At 42.7% G+C, this 13,475-nt stretch overlaps 1 protein-coding gene across 6 annotated transcripts in view; it reads right to left on the bottom strand.

Annotated features, from left to right (window-relative positions):
• Positions 1 to 1,784: 1,784 nt before the first annotated feature.
• Positions 1,785 to 13,475, bottom strand: part of CRCP (CGRP receptor component) — a 34,962-nt gene continuing 23,271 nt past the window's right edge. For 4 of the 6 annotated variants that reach the window (XM_081298391.1, XM_081298390.1, XM_081298392.1 and 1 more), the window contains 2 exons: positions 10,194 to 10,251; positions 1,794 to 4,248 (listed from right to left, as the gene is read on the bottom strand). In XM_081298391.1, coding sequence (XP_081154517.1) covers positions 4,099 to 4,248; positions 10,194 to 10,251 — 208 coding nt within the window. In that variant the 3' untranslated portion in view covers positions 1,794 to 4,098. Of the gene's footprint in view, positions 4,249 to 10,193; positions 10,252 to 13,475 lie in introns of all 6 variants that reach the window. The other 2 variants (XM_081298394.1, XM_081298389.1) reach the window with 2 other exon arrangements.

Here is a 13,475-nt window from a genome sequence, read left to right as displayed (position 1 = left end):
TGCAACAAAGAGCGCATCGTCTCATCTTATTCTGATACATGTTTCCTCCTGGAGAATGTTCCACATGCACTTGGAAAGTGTGTGTTGTGTTGTTTTTGAGGGAAATGTCTTCACGTCTGTTAGGCCCGGTCAGTGATGCTGTTGGAGTCCTGCATCTCTTTATCAATCTCACCTCATTGTTCTATTCTGTATTGAAAGGCATACTGAGGTCTCCTATAATTAGGCAATCATTGTTCTCTTCAATTGTCAATTTTAGCCTCATGTATTTGGATGGGCTATTTTTACAGATGTAAACATATAATTATTGTTAAATATTCTTGCCATGTTGAACCTTTCAATATCTTTTTTTAAAACTATTTACAAAGCATTTTGTTTACTGTAAACTTATTTAAAATTTAGAATATTTTGTCTGATATTTACTTCTGCTCTCTTTTCGTTACTATTTCCAAGAAATATATTTTTTTACCCATTCACTTCCAACCTATTTGTGTGTTAGATCTGAAGTGAATCTCTTGGTGATAGCATATCATTGGATCATGTTTTCTAAATCTATCCTGTCAACTTTTGCCTTTTGATTGGAGAATTTAATCCATTTACATTTAAAGTAAGTGCTAATAGGGAATGACTTATTTTTGCCATTTTGCTATTTTTATATGTATTGTTTTTGTTCATTTCCTCCATTACTACCTTCTTTTTTGTTCAGTTAAGTTTGTTACTATGACATGTTTTAACTAGCTTCTCATTTCCATTTGTATACATTATAGCTATTTTCTTTGTGGTTACCATGGGCGATCATATATAATATCCTGAAGTTATAACAATCTCTTAAATTTCTTGTTGTAGGGCTGGAGATGTGGCTCAAGCGGTAGCACGCTCGCCTGGCATGCGTGCGGCCCGGGTTCGATCCTCAGCACCACATACAAACAAAGATGTTGTGTCTGCCGATACTAAAAAATAAATATTAAAAAACTTCTCTCTCTCTCTAAAAAAAAAAAAAATATATTAAAAAAAATTTCTTGTTGTAGTAAAGCACACATAAAAACTTACTATCCTAGCCATTAAGTGTCTAGTTCAGAGATGTTAAACACATGCCAACTGTTGAGAAACATCACCATCATACCTTTCCATAACTTTTCATTTGGTGAAATCTGAAACTCCACACCAGTAAACAATGTCTCCCCATTTCTTCCTCCCCCAAGTTCTTGGCAACTGCTATGTTAGTTTTTGTTTCTATAATTCTGACTACACTAAGTACCACATGAAGGTGGAATCATAGTATTTTCCGGGGCTGGGATTGTGTCTCAGCAGTAGAGTGCTTGCCTAGCACGTGTGAGGCTAATAAAGATATTGTGAGGTAATGAAGATATTGTGTCCAACTACAACTAAAAAATAATAAATATTAAAAAAAAATTTAAATCATAGTGTTTTCCTAATCGTGGCTGGCTAACTCAGTATGATGTTCTCATTCCATGTCACAGAATGTAAGAATTTCCCTCTTTCTCAAGTTTAAGTAACATTCCACTGAGCGTGTGTGACACATCTGGCTCACTGATGCACCCATCAATAGACAGCTGGACTGTTTCACAGGTGTGAACAATGCTGCTGTGAACATGGTTATGACAGATATCTCAAGACTCTGCTCTCAATTCTTTTGCATATACACCAAGAAATGGAATAGGATATGGTGCTTCTCTTTTAATTTTCTGATGAACTGTCATATTGCCTCTTAGAGCAGCTATGCCATTTCACATTGCCACCAACAGTACACAAAGGTTTCAGTTTCTCCATACCTTTTTGCTATTGTCGTTTAAGATTAGCCATTCTAATTGGTGTGAGGTAGTTCTTCCTATTTGAAGGAGACTTTCAGGTACAAAATTTTCTTGGTTTATAGTTTTTTTTTTAATTCAGTTTCTTAAATACATCATTCCATTGCTTTCTGGAATCCATAGTTTTTTTTTCTTGAGAGCAGAGATAAGAAAAAGAGACAGTTTTGAATAATCTTTTTCTTGCTTTCTGCCCTTTTTTTGTTGGTACTGGTGACTGAAACCAGAGGCACTTTAACACTCAGCTACATCCCCAGTCTTTTTTATTTTTTAAAGACAGGGTCTCAATAAGTTGCTAAGGCTGGCGGCATTACAAATACAAGTCTCCTCTTTACTCTGTCCAGCAAACTAAGTAAGAAGACGACACAAGTCAAGAACAACGAAAGAGATCTACACACGTAACATCCAATGACAGCCACTAGGCCAGACACTGGCCTGGTCAGATGCTGCAGTCTTTGAAGCTCCTCCCAGAAGGCAAGAGTGCCTGGGCTGGGTTCAGCCTCCATTCAGGAAAATTCAACTGTCAATTCCAAGAGCAACAAGCAAATGGACACTTTTTTTTTTTTTTTTTTAAAGACTAAAACAGTCACATAGCCAAAAATTAAAACAGTACAGAAAGATACAAAATGAAAAGCAAGCTCCGGTCCCCAGATGTGATCCTGGTTTTCTTATATAAAATGACCCTATTTCTGAAACATTTAACATGGCAGGAATATATACATTAGAGTGTATGTATTTCTCATGCATGTTAGATATGTTCTGATAAAGGTTAAGTCTTCCAGAGACTGATTGCTGAGGCTAAATTCAGGCCCCAAATATAGAGACAAAATTTTCTTGAAATCTAATAAAGAATTTAGAACACATTCAACCTTTTTTGAAAAATCATATTTTATCCTTTAAATCATATTTTACTTTTTCAATCTGTAACAACATAAACTCTTGAAGAAAAATGACACCTGCACCTGGATGCCCTGACAGATAATCAATAGGGTCCAGATGAAACTCCAGCCCTGAAAAGCTTAGCATAAACTCTCCTGGTATACCCAATGCCACCTGCAAGCCATTTCAGTGGATCCTCAGGCAGTGGAGACAGACACAATTCAACTGCTTGCAAGTGGAGTAGAAAGATCTGAAATGGACTGGGAAATATAAGGGGCAGAGGTAATCCAAGTAACTTTCAAACAAAATGAGTACCAATTTGGAAAATTAATGTTTATGGGCATTTTCTTCCCCAAACAGGGACCAGTGAATGCAAGAAATCAGACTTTAAGCAAGACTCCTAGGATCTAAGGCAATCGCATACTTGGAACAAATAAACTTTCCAAAGAGCACTTAAAATGTCTTGACTGTAATTATCTTAATATTTTACATTAAGAAATTGATGCAAACTTGCAATGAAAAGCAAATAATCCAAACTCTTATTAATCATCTTCTGGTTTATTTTTTCAACCTCCAGTTTTTACATGATCTGTTCACAAAAGAGCTACATAACTGTGCCCCTTTTAAAGGTGTAAATGACTTGCCCATCATGCAAACAAAGCTCACCTGGTCTCAACAGGCACTGTGTGGCCTGGGCTGCTGACTCAGTCAGAAAGACAGCCAACACAGTATTCCTGTTGCCACTGTCATACTGTTTAGAGTTTCTACCTTGAATTGGAATGAGTTGGTCTCTAACATTCAAGACTCATTAGTAGGTCAGTAAACAATGTCTGTTTGGGCAAAAGAAAGGGGCATTTAGAAAACCTCAGAAGGGCAGGCTGGACACAGTCTTATCTCTTTTTCTTATCTCTGCTCTCAAGGAAGTTCCTTTAAGGCGATCCAACTTTGTGGTTCATTTTAATCTAGAGCCACTATGCGCTGCTCTGGGAGCCAGCTAATTGTTCTCACAGTTCAGCTCACATCCCAACAGCACACTGAGCTTGGGACTTGGGAAGTTCCTAGGGAAGCAGATGAAATTCATTAAGACAGAGCCCATCAAAGGCAAGAGCATTTTGCCATCTGTGTATACAGACCTCCCACAGCTGTGGCAAAGGCCACAGAGGAATTATTTCTACCACAGAGAGGTCCAGTCATTGTTCTCCCCTCTTCAGCTCTCTGCCCTGACAACCTCAGCTGCCTCTACCATGTTTCTTCTCCCTGAGGCATAGACATTTCTTTTCAGCTTATTTTTGTGATTTTTTCCCCCCAACTAACCATGAAATTGGGCCTATTGGGATAGAGGGTAAAGTCAAATAAGCAATCCTTTGTATGTCCAGGAAATGGCCACCGGGCTTCTCTATGCTGGGTCCTCTTCGTCCATTGCCGCATCGCTACTGGCATTCTTCGTCTGCTCAGCCTCTGGCCCTGCAGGTAGAATGCTCATGACAGTGTGGAGAAGAGCTTCAATCTGCTCCTCCGTGAGCCGCTCTTCACTCTCTTCCACCATCTGCCCAAGGAAAGAAAGTCTTCATGAGTCACAGTGAGCCTAGCCATCCTGCCCCACCCTGCCCAGAGTTCAGCATCAGGGTCCTGAGCCACCTGGTCCCCAGGAGCCTCTTCATCTAGGCTCCAGGGTAGGGCAAAGCCAGGTCCCATCCCAGGACATGTCAGTGCAAATGCTCAAACTGCAACTTGCAGGATCATATTAAAACAAAAACAAACAAAAAAACCTAATCAAGGGCTGAGGTTATAGCTCAGTGGTAGAATGCTTGCCTCACACATGTGAGGCACTGGGTTCAATCCTCAGCACCACATAAAAAAATAAAGGAAAGATATTATGTCCATCTTTAAAAAAAAACAACTCTCAAAAAACCAAAAAAACCCTAATCATTCTATACTCATCCACTTCCACATACAGATATGAATGTTTTTTTGTGCAAAGAAAATCCACCTCTGGAGAGTGAAACAGCACTTTATAAACACATCTGTACCTTGATCAACTGTATCTATAACTCCTCTTTCTCCTAATTCTTTTTTTTTTAAAAGAGAGTGAGAGAGAGGGGGACAGAGAGAGAGAGAGAGAGAATTTTAATATCTATTTTTTTTTTCTTAGTTCTCGGGGACACAACATCTTTGTTTGTATGTGGTGCTGAGGATCGAACCCGGGCCACACGCACGCCAGGCGAGCGCGCTACCGCTTGAGCCACATCCCCAGCCCTCTCCTAATTCTTACTAGCACTCAGGAGATCCCTTGGGGGGCCTCCCATGTACCTGGGGATGCACATTGTGCATGAAGACTACTATCTTCTTTTAACCCTCACAGCAATCCTAGCCAGGGGCAGAACTGGAATCTGAAGCCACGCCCACGCGAGTCTAGTGCCCACCACCTCACACTCTTCACATGATGGTTTGGATCTTGAACAGAATCTATACACAAGGGGGCCTGGACCATCTGTCACCACACCTTTCTCGACTCCACCTTCCCGACTGAGGGCCTGTTCTATGGTATGTATCACAGCAATCTCTTGAAACCTGGCAACAGGTACCAAAGGAATTCCAGAAAGAAATCCTGGCAGATTTAAGTAAAACAAGGCTTACGGTCCTCAGAGAACCTCTGTCTGACTGTCCTATTTCAAGATGATAGCATAAAAATTAGAGAAGTTAGCAGACAAGTCCAAGAGCACACCACTCTCTCCTGACAAAGCAGCCAAACAGCTTCTCCACAACTAGAAAATTGTCCCTGGTATCACAGTGGGAAAGATCCTGAGCAAACCAATGGCGGCTACTTCCCTTCATGCAGTGAAATACAATGACGTTTTCTGAAGATTCAGTGGCTCGGTAAAATGCAACTTCTTTGCTGATCAAGAACAATCCTCAAAAGTACATATTTTCCAAATATTTGGTTTTTAGTAGATGAACACCATACCTTTATTTTATTTATTTTTATATGGTACTGAGGATGGAACCCAGTGCCTCTCATGTGCTAGGCAAGTGCTCTGCCACTGAGTCACAACCCCAGCCCATCCTTATTTATTTTTGTTGTATTGGAAATTGAACCCAGAGTGCTTTACTACTGAGCTACATCCCCAGCTCTTTTTATTTTTTAATTTCGAGAAAGGGTGTGATTTTCCCAGGCTGGCCTTGAACTTGCGATCCTCCTGCCTCAGTAGCTAGAATTACAAGTGTGTTCCAGCATGCCCAGTTCAAAAATGCATTTTTAAAATTAGACACGTTGGGCTGGGGATGTGGCTCAAGCGGTAGCGCGCTCGCCTGGCATGCGTGCTGCCCGGGTTCGATCCTCAGCACCACATACAAACAAAGATGTTGTGTTTGCTGAAAACTAAAAAATAAATATTATAAATAAATAAATAAATAAAAATAAAATTAGACATGCAAAATTAGGTCCTGTGACAGCAGTAATCAAATATAGACTCCCTCAAAGAATGAGGGAAGCAGGGAAACACACAATTTGTTTTTTATTTTACAACAAAAGAATGTCTCCAGGTGTAAAGCCATTGGTCTGGATAGCTGAGAAAGAGCCTCCCAATAGTTTACAGTGCTTCCCTGTGTAGGAGGCTCTCCTCCAATCACAGACACCAGTGTTTCTCCAAAGCCCTGCACACAGTCAGAATATGGGAGTTTTTTCTAAGAAAAACTTCACCTGGGCCTCAACAAGTAGGCTTGAGGTCTTCTGGTGCTAAATGGCAACTCAGTCTAGAATGCCATGGCATCCACAGGAGGTTAACCATTTTCCTCTCTCAAAGATGCTATACACAGACTATAGCCCACTGGTTTGAAAGTCTGGCTATGTGTCCTCTGGGGGCCTTCTTCTTTAGAAAACCAGAGAGGCCACCTTCTTCCATCCTCGTCTCTGGCTTGGCACATGCAACTCTGATCAGGTGTCACCTAGCTGTGTTTATCAGCAAAATGGCAAACCTGGTAGGAGCAGAAGCTTCTGCCAGCACCCAAACCCCAGGGGTCATCAGAGGCAGAAAACTTTTTTTTTTCCCAGTCCAAGATTCCCAGTCACAAGAAGAAATCCTAAGCTGCATTGAGCTAAATAAAATATACACAAAGAAGTTTTAGAAAGAAATGTATTAACAGCTCTTGGATCAGTGGAATAAATGACAGCTACACCATGCCTCACCTTTTCCTTCCAACACAGAGAAACAGAGCCTGAATAAGGAAGCACAAAGCAGCACACTAATATTCTCTGATACCAAGGGTTTCCAGTTGTTCAGAATATAAAGGCAAATTAAGTTAGCTATCTAAAGTACTGGCAGATGGGTCATGATAAATTTTTATTTCATACAATGATTATATTAATCCCCAGGGTCTGTCCAACTGGGTGGGACTCCAAACATGGCTGTTTCTCATTTTAAGGTGCCAAGCCTAATGCATTCCTTTCCTCAAAAGAGGTGAAACCCTAATTAGAGTGAAACTTACCTGAAACGTCCTAAAATCCAACCCTTTCTGAGTGCCAACATGATACCTCCAGTGGAAAAGCCTGCACTGACCGCACGTGACAGCCTGTAGTTACAATGGAGGCTCAGCAAAGACGCAGCACAGGGTACTATGAAGCGTGAACAGCCTGGGTGAAGACGCGTGCCTGTCCCCAGAGTATCATCACGTACACGCAAATATTCCAAAATGAAAAACACTGTGGTCCCAAGCATCTTGGACAAGGGATGCCCAACCTGTGGCCCCAACAGTCACTTCTCGCTATGTTAACAACAGCGGACTACCTTCTTCAACTGCAGCTTTCTCCAAGGTAAAACCAAAGCAAAGAGAAGGCGCATCAGTGTCTTTAAGCTAGGCAGGGAGTGCTAGAAGCCATGAGACAGCCCCACTTCCCACTGTCAAGGCACAACCAGACCAGTGAGTCTCAGCTTCCAAGATGCCTGCTCCCAACCCAATACCAAAAAGCACTAGGAGCCAGGATACTTTCTGGACCAAGGAAGATCCATAGTGCTGAGTTCAACACAGAGAAAGTCTCCAGTCCTTGCATTTCCACTGTGAATGCCTCCCTTCTCATCCGTCTGTAGTGAGGAAATGGGGCTAGAGGCCCTGGTAAATGACCTGCTATCTTCTGCAGCTAGACCCTAGGATGGGAGGAATCTGGCTATGCAACAGTCCGACTGCTCAGAAAGAGTTTTGATCAAGGCCCACCTCTCTGAGAAAGGGAGAAGAGACTTTCTTCTCTCCAGCTGTGTCAGCTGACTTCAGGTGTCAACTTGACTGCACCGAGAACACCTAGAGGACTGGCAAGGCACTGCTCTGGTCATGTCTGTGAGGGTGCTCCTGGAAGACTGGTGTGTGAGCTGGTGGGTGGAGGGGGAAATCCACCTTTGAGGTCGGTAAGCACCATCCAGCTGGCTGGGGACGCCATGGACTCTCCCTCCTGAAGCTGGGACAGTCTTCTCCTATCCTTGGACATTAGAACTCTAGGTCCTGTGGTCTCTGGACCTCAGGACTCACACCAGCAGCCCCTGGATTCTCAGCCTTCAGTCTCTGAGTCACTTGATCAGCTTCCCTGGTTCTGAGGCCTTCATATATGGACTGAGCCACGTTGCTGGTACCCCAGGTCTGTGAAACTTCTAGGCCTCCATAATCACATGACCCACTCTCCAAATCCTTTCATCTCTCTCTCCAGAACCATGATTAATACACGGGACAAAAGTACACGGCTTGGAGGAACCAAGGGGAGGTTCTGAATGAGACCTAATTGGCCACACTCCAAACCTCTGGGCTAAGTGGAGAGAACACTGTCCCTTCCTACACAAGGGTGAGGGCACTAAGTCCAGCTAATCTGACCAACTAATGACAGAACTTTCTATGGACTCTGGGATGAGGTCATGCTGTTCTCCTCTTCTCCATCTGTTCTCAGCCTGAGTACCATGTGCTGCTGGTTAAAGCTGGAGGAGACAAGACATGTGATCTGTGACCCTGAGGGGCAGGGATTAGTTTCTTACTGTTTTGTTTTTTTCTGTCCTGTAAATTGAATCTCTCAACAGTCTAAAGTATCAGAATAATGAGAATACTTTTAAAAAAATTACCTCTATTTAGCCTAAAGGCCAATTCATCCAGAAAGGCATGCTAATGGAAGGAATTTTTCTAATTTATTTTTGGGCACATGTTGAAGAACAGCAACAACTCTGGGAAGACAATGAGGGTTTTAGTCAAAATTCTGAAGAAAAACTGCAACAAGAGAATCCAGAGAACATAGGTTTTTTTTTTTTTTTTTTTTTTTTTAATCATTTTCTTGCATACTTTTCTATGGAGAATTTCACAAAAAGCTGAGTACTTCTATAAAAGTAACTTTGGAAATGGCTTTATTCTTTTTTTGGAGGGGAGGGTACCAGGGATTGAACTCAGGGGCACTCAACCACTGAGCCACATCCCCAGCCCTATTCAGAGACAGGGTCTCACTGAGTTGCTTAGCTTTTGCTGAGGCTGGCTTTGAATTTACAATCCTCTTGCCTCAGCCTCCTAAGCCACTGGGATTATAGGCATGCGTCACCTGCCCGGCAGAAATGGCTTTACTGCTGTTGTATTAACTCTCTAGACTTAAGTTTTTTTAATGATGGTCAGAGACTCTGCTCAGTACCTGTAGCTTACTGAAGCACGCTGCCACGCCCAGAAGGAAGCTGCTTCAGTATACCAGCAGATCAGTCACTCCTTTATCACTGGACCTCATTTTCACAGTCTCCTCATACCACCTCGGGGCTCCCAATCTGGCCGCCCTCCCCAGTTCTAAAGCAAATTTCCGATGTGGAATTTACAAATGCTGGCTCCACCGAATAGCTCTGTGCAGAGAAATGCAATCACACTTGTGACTTAAAAGATGATCTATGATCGTGGCACAGAGGAAGGAACTGCAGGGGACCACATAGGAGGCAGGGAGAACGAGGGAGGACAACTGCAAGAGGAGGGCTAAGAAACAATAACAGAAATCAATGCCGTGAAGCAGGGAGAGAAGAAAGAACAGGCAAGTGGGAGGTGGGAGCAACAGCAGAGGGGACTCACTAAATGTGAGATGAGGGGAGAGATGACTTCCAGGTTTCTGGCTGAAGAGATGAGGCCAGGAGAGTGGATGAGTGTGTGGGAAACGTACACATACACCACTAACCAGGAAAGGAGGGACAGGGGGAGATAACCTCCACTAGGCAGAGTTTAATGTTTTCATGCAACATCTGGCCGATGATAACCACTGCAGGGAAACAATGGCCAGAATAGGACAGCAAAGAGCTGCCAAACTCCACGGGAGAAATCAAACCTCCTCCAATTCCTGCACTTTCCCTGAGTCTATTCTAACTAGGATCAAACTGGTGAGGTCGCTTTTCTCTTACAAAACGGGGACTGGGCAGCCTCTTCAAAACAACTGCAGTTCCTGCTTAGCCCTTCCAGATTCCAGACCCAGAAAACACTCTGGAGCCCAAGATTCTCACTCACCAGCTGGATCTCAACAGCAGTCACAGGCCTGTGATTCAGCAGCTGCAGCTTTTCAGCCCTGTCAGGAAAAAGCACAGAGCATTTAGACTCTTATACCCTGGGCTTGGTCAGACATGAACTGAGACACACTGTAAGGAGGCACCCATTTGGCTCAGGTGTAAAATGAGAGAAGGGAACAGGAGATGGCAAGAAATGGAGCGACAGGAAAGGTATGGTTTTAAAAACCACATTTGACATAGTATGCTTCATCTAGAAAACGTGAAGAAAATAGTACTTTCTTAATCCAATTTAAAGAAAATAAACAAATATATTGGTTGGTCATTACTTAGAGATGGTTGAAAATATCTTCTTGAGAATAAGACAAAATGTTACTAAGATTTGATCTGCTATCTTAGGAAAAAAACACAACAACAACAACAACAACAACAAAAAAAACAGACTATAAAGGGACAGAAATTAATACACAAAATTATAAAGAGGTTATAAGCCATTTGGGGGAAAGAAGATGAATATATGAAAATTTCCAAAATAAAAATTTCAGAAAAGGGTGAAAGAGAACATGTCTCTTCTGTCACAAAGGCACACACAGCTACTGCTGGTGGGGTTGAAAAGGTGAAAGGGCTTCAAAAGAAAGGGGACTTTAATTGCCACCCCTGCACAGGGGTAATTTCTTTTTCTTTTTTTTTTTTTTTTATTGGTTGTTCAAAACATTACAAAGCTCATGATATATCATCTTTCATACATTTGACTCAAGTGGGATATGAACTCCCATTTTTACCCCAAATACAAATTGCAGAATCACATCGGTTACACACTCACATTTTTACATAATGGCATATTAGTGACTGTTGTATTCTGCTACCTTTCCTATACCCTACTATCCCCCCTCTCCTCCCCTCCCATCTTCCCTCTCTACCTCATCTGCTGTTGTTCAACTCTCTCCCTTGTTCCCCCCCCCTTTTCCCTCACAACCTCTTATATGTAATTTTGTGTAACATTGAGGGTCTCCTACCATTTCCATATGCTTTCCCTTCTCTCTCCCTTTCTCTCCCCCCACTCGTCTCTGTTTAATGTTAATCTTTTTCTCATGCTCTTCCTCCCAGTTCTGTTCTTAGTTGCTCTCTTTATATCAAAGAAGACATTTGGCATTTGTTTTTTAAGGATTGGCTAGCTTCGCTTAGCATAATCTGCTCTAATGCCATCCATTTCCCTGCAAATTCTGTGATTTTGTCAATTTTTAGTGCTGCGTAATACTCCATTGTGTACAGATGCCACATTTTTTTATCCATTCATCTATTGAAGGGCATCTAGGTTGGTTCCACAGTCTAGCTATTGTGAATTGTGCCGCTATGATCATTGATGTGGCAATATCCCTATAGTACGCTCTTTTAAGATCCTCAGGGAATAGACCGAGAAGGGAGATAGGTGGGTCAAATGGTGGATCCATTCCCAGCTTTCCCAGGAATCTCCATACTGCTTTCCAAATTGGCCTCACCAATTTGCAGTCCCACGAGCAATGTACAAGTGTACCCTTTTCCCCACATCCTCGCCAACACTTATTGTTGTTTGATTTCATAATGGCTGCCAATCTTACTGGAGTGAGATGGTATCTTAGGGTGGTTTTGATTTGCATTTCTCTGACTACTAGAGATGGTGAGCATTTTTTCATGTACTTGTTGATTGATTGTATGTCCTCCTCTGTGAAGTGTCTGTTCAGGTCCTTGGCCCATTTGTTGATTGGGTTATTTGTTATCTTATTGTTTAATTTTTTGAGTTCTTTGTATACTCTGGATATTAGGGCTCTATCTGAAGTGTGAGGGGTAAAAATTTGTCCCAGGATGTAGGCTCTCTATTTACCTCTCTTATTGTTTCTCTTGCTGAGAAAAAACTTTTTAGTTTAAGTAAGTCCCATTTGTTTATTCTTGTTATTAACTCTTGGGCTATGGGCGTCCTATTAAAGAATTTGGAGCCCGACCCACAGGGTTAATTTCTAAAGTTCCCCCTCTCCAACTCTGGAGATTCAGACCCATCTTGCGATTCAGTTCGGCAAGGTTCACTGCACTCAGACACACTGTGAGTGAGAAGACAAGTTGTCACTCCTGCAGCCACGTGCTGGGAGAAGCAGTGCAAGTCACTCAGTGTCCTGGATCCAGTCCACCACCGGTGAAACAGGGTTGGTAACAGAGCTTAGCACTCAGGAGAGGGTCATGAGGGCTGATAATCTCCTACTGAGTTCGTCAGCAGCAAACGTCTATTACTTGTTTCCACGTGGCTATCACATTTAACCCTTAGACTCAACTGGGGCCGAGACAGGAAATAACCTGTCCACAGCTACACAGCTAGTACAGGAAGAGCTGGGCTCTGCACCAAAGCTCAAGCTCCGGACCTCTGACTCTGGCAGAAATGTGACAACAGGGAAAGCGTTCTTCAAGAGGCCGTCCCACAACAGTGCTTCTGTAAATGGTGGCCATTCCTAAGGCAGCTGTAGTCCTGCTCTCCTCCTCCTAATCCCTTACTGACTCTAGACTCAAAAAGGGGACCTCACAAAACAGATGACCTTTGCATGGGGCCCTGAAGGATTTTCTAGGCTAAAGAGACGGAAGAGCAAGAACAAAGGTGAATACCCAGAACAGTAAGAGTTTTCAGAGTTTTAGGTTGCTAGGAATGTATGAGACTGAGGCTGGACGCTACTTTGTAGAACTGAGCGGCAACCAAGGAAAGGAACACCGCACACTGGCTGGTGCTGGCAGCAGTTCCAGGACAAATGCAGAAACCACTGGAAGACTCCCAGGTGAGAAGGAGAGGTTGTGAACCCAGCAGCAGCAGCAGCAGGAGGAATGGCAGTGAGAACCTGACCACACAAAATGCTCCTGGTCACCCTCAGGAAGAATCATCCAGATCTGCCACCTGCCTAGCAAGAGTGGGGATGAGGCAGGGTGAAGGAAGCAGGAGAGTCGGGTTAGCCTCAATGCTTGGGAAAAAAGTTATTTAAACTGTTTGCAGAAGTCTAATGACTATTATGAATAAGTGTCTGTCAAAGAGTTTATCAAATCTGGTCTAGAATTAACTAAAAAAAAAAAAAAAAAGACCAGAGTTAGACATGCAAAGAAAGTTAATAAGTGAAACCACACTGTGACCCAAAACCAACTGTGGAGCAGATGAAGACCCAGGGCAGAGCAGCACAGAACACCTCCACTTCAGGGACAGGAGAGAAGACAACCTGGGATGGTGTCAGAGAAGCCCAGAGAGGACATATCAAGCAGAGGGATCACCAGCAATGTT

The sequence above is a fragment of the Spermophilus citellus genome (genome assembly GCF_964194105.1).
Source record: "Spermophilus citellus genome assembly, chromosome: 6".
Lineage (NCBI taxonomy): Eukaryota > Metazoa > Chordata > Mammalia > Rodentia > Sciuridae > Spermophilus > Spermophilus citellus.
This window is presented reverse-complemented; position numbering and strand designations above follow the sequence as displayed.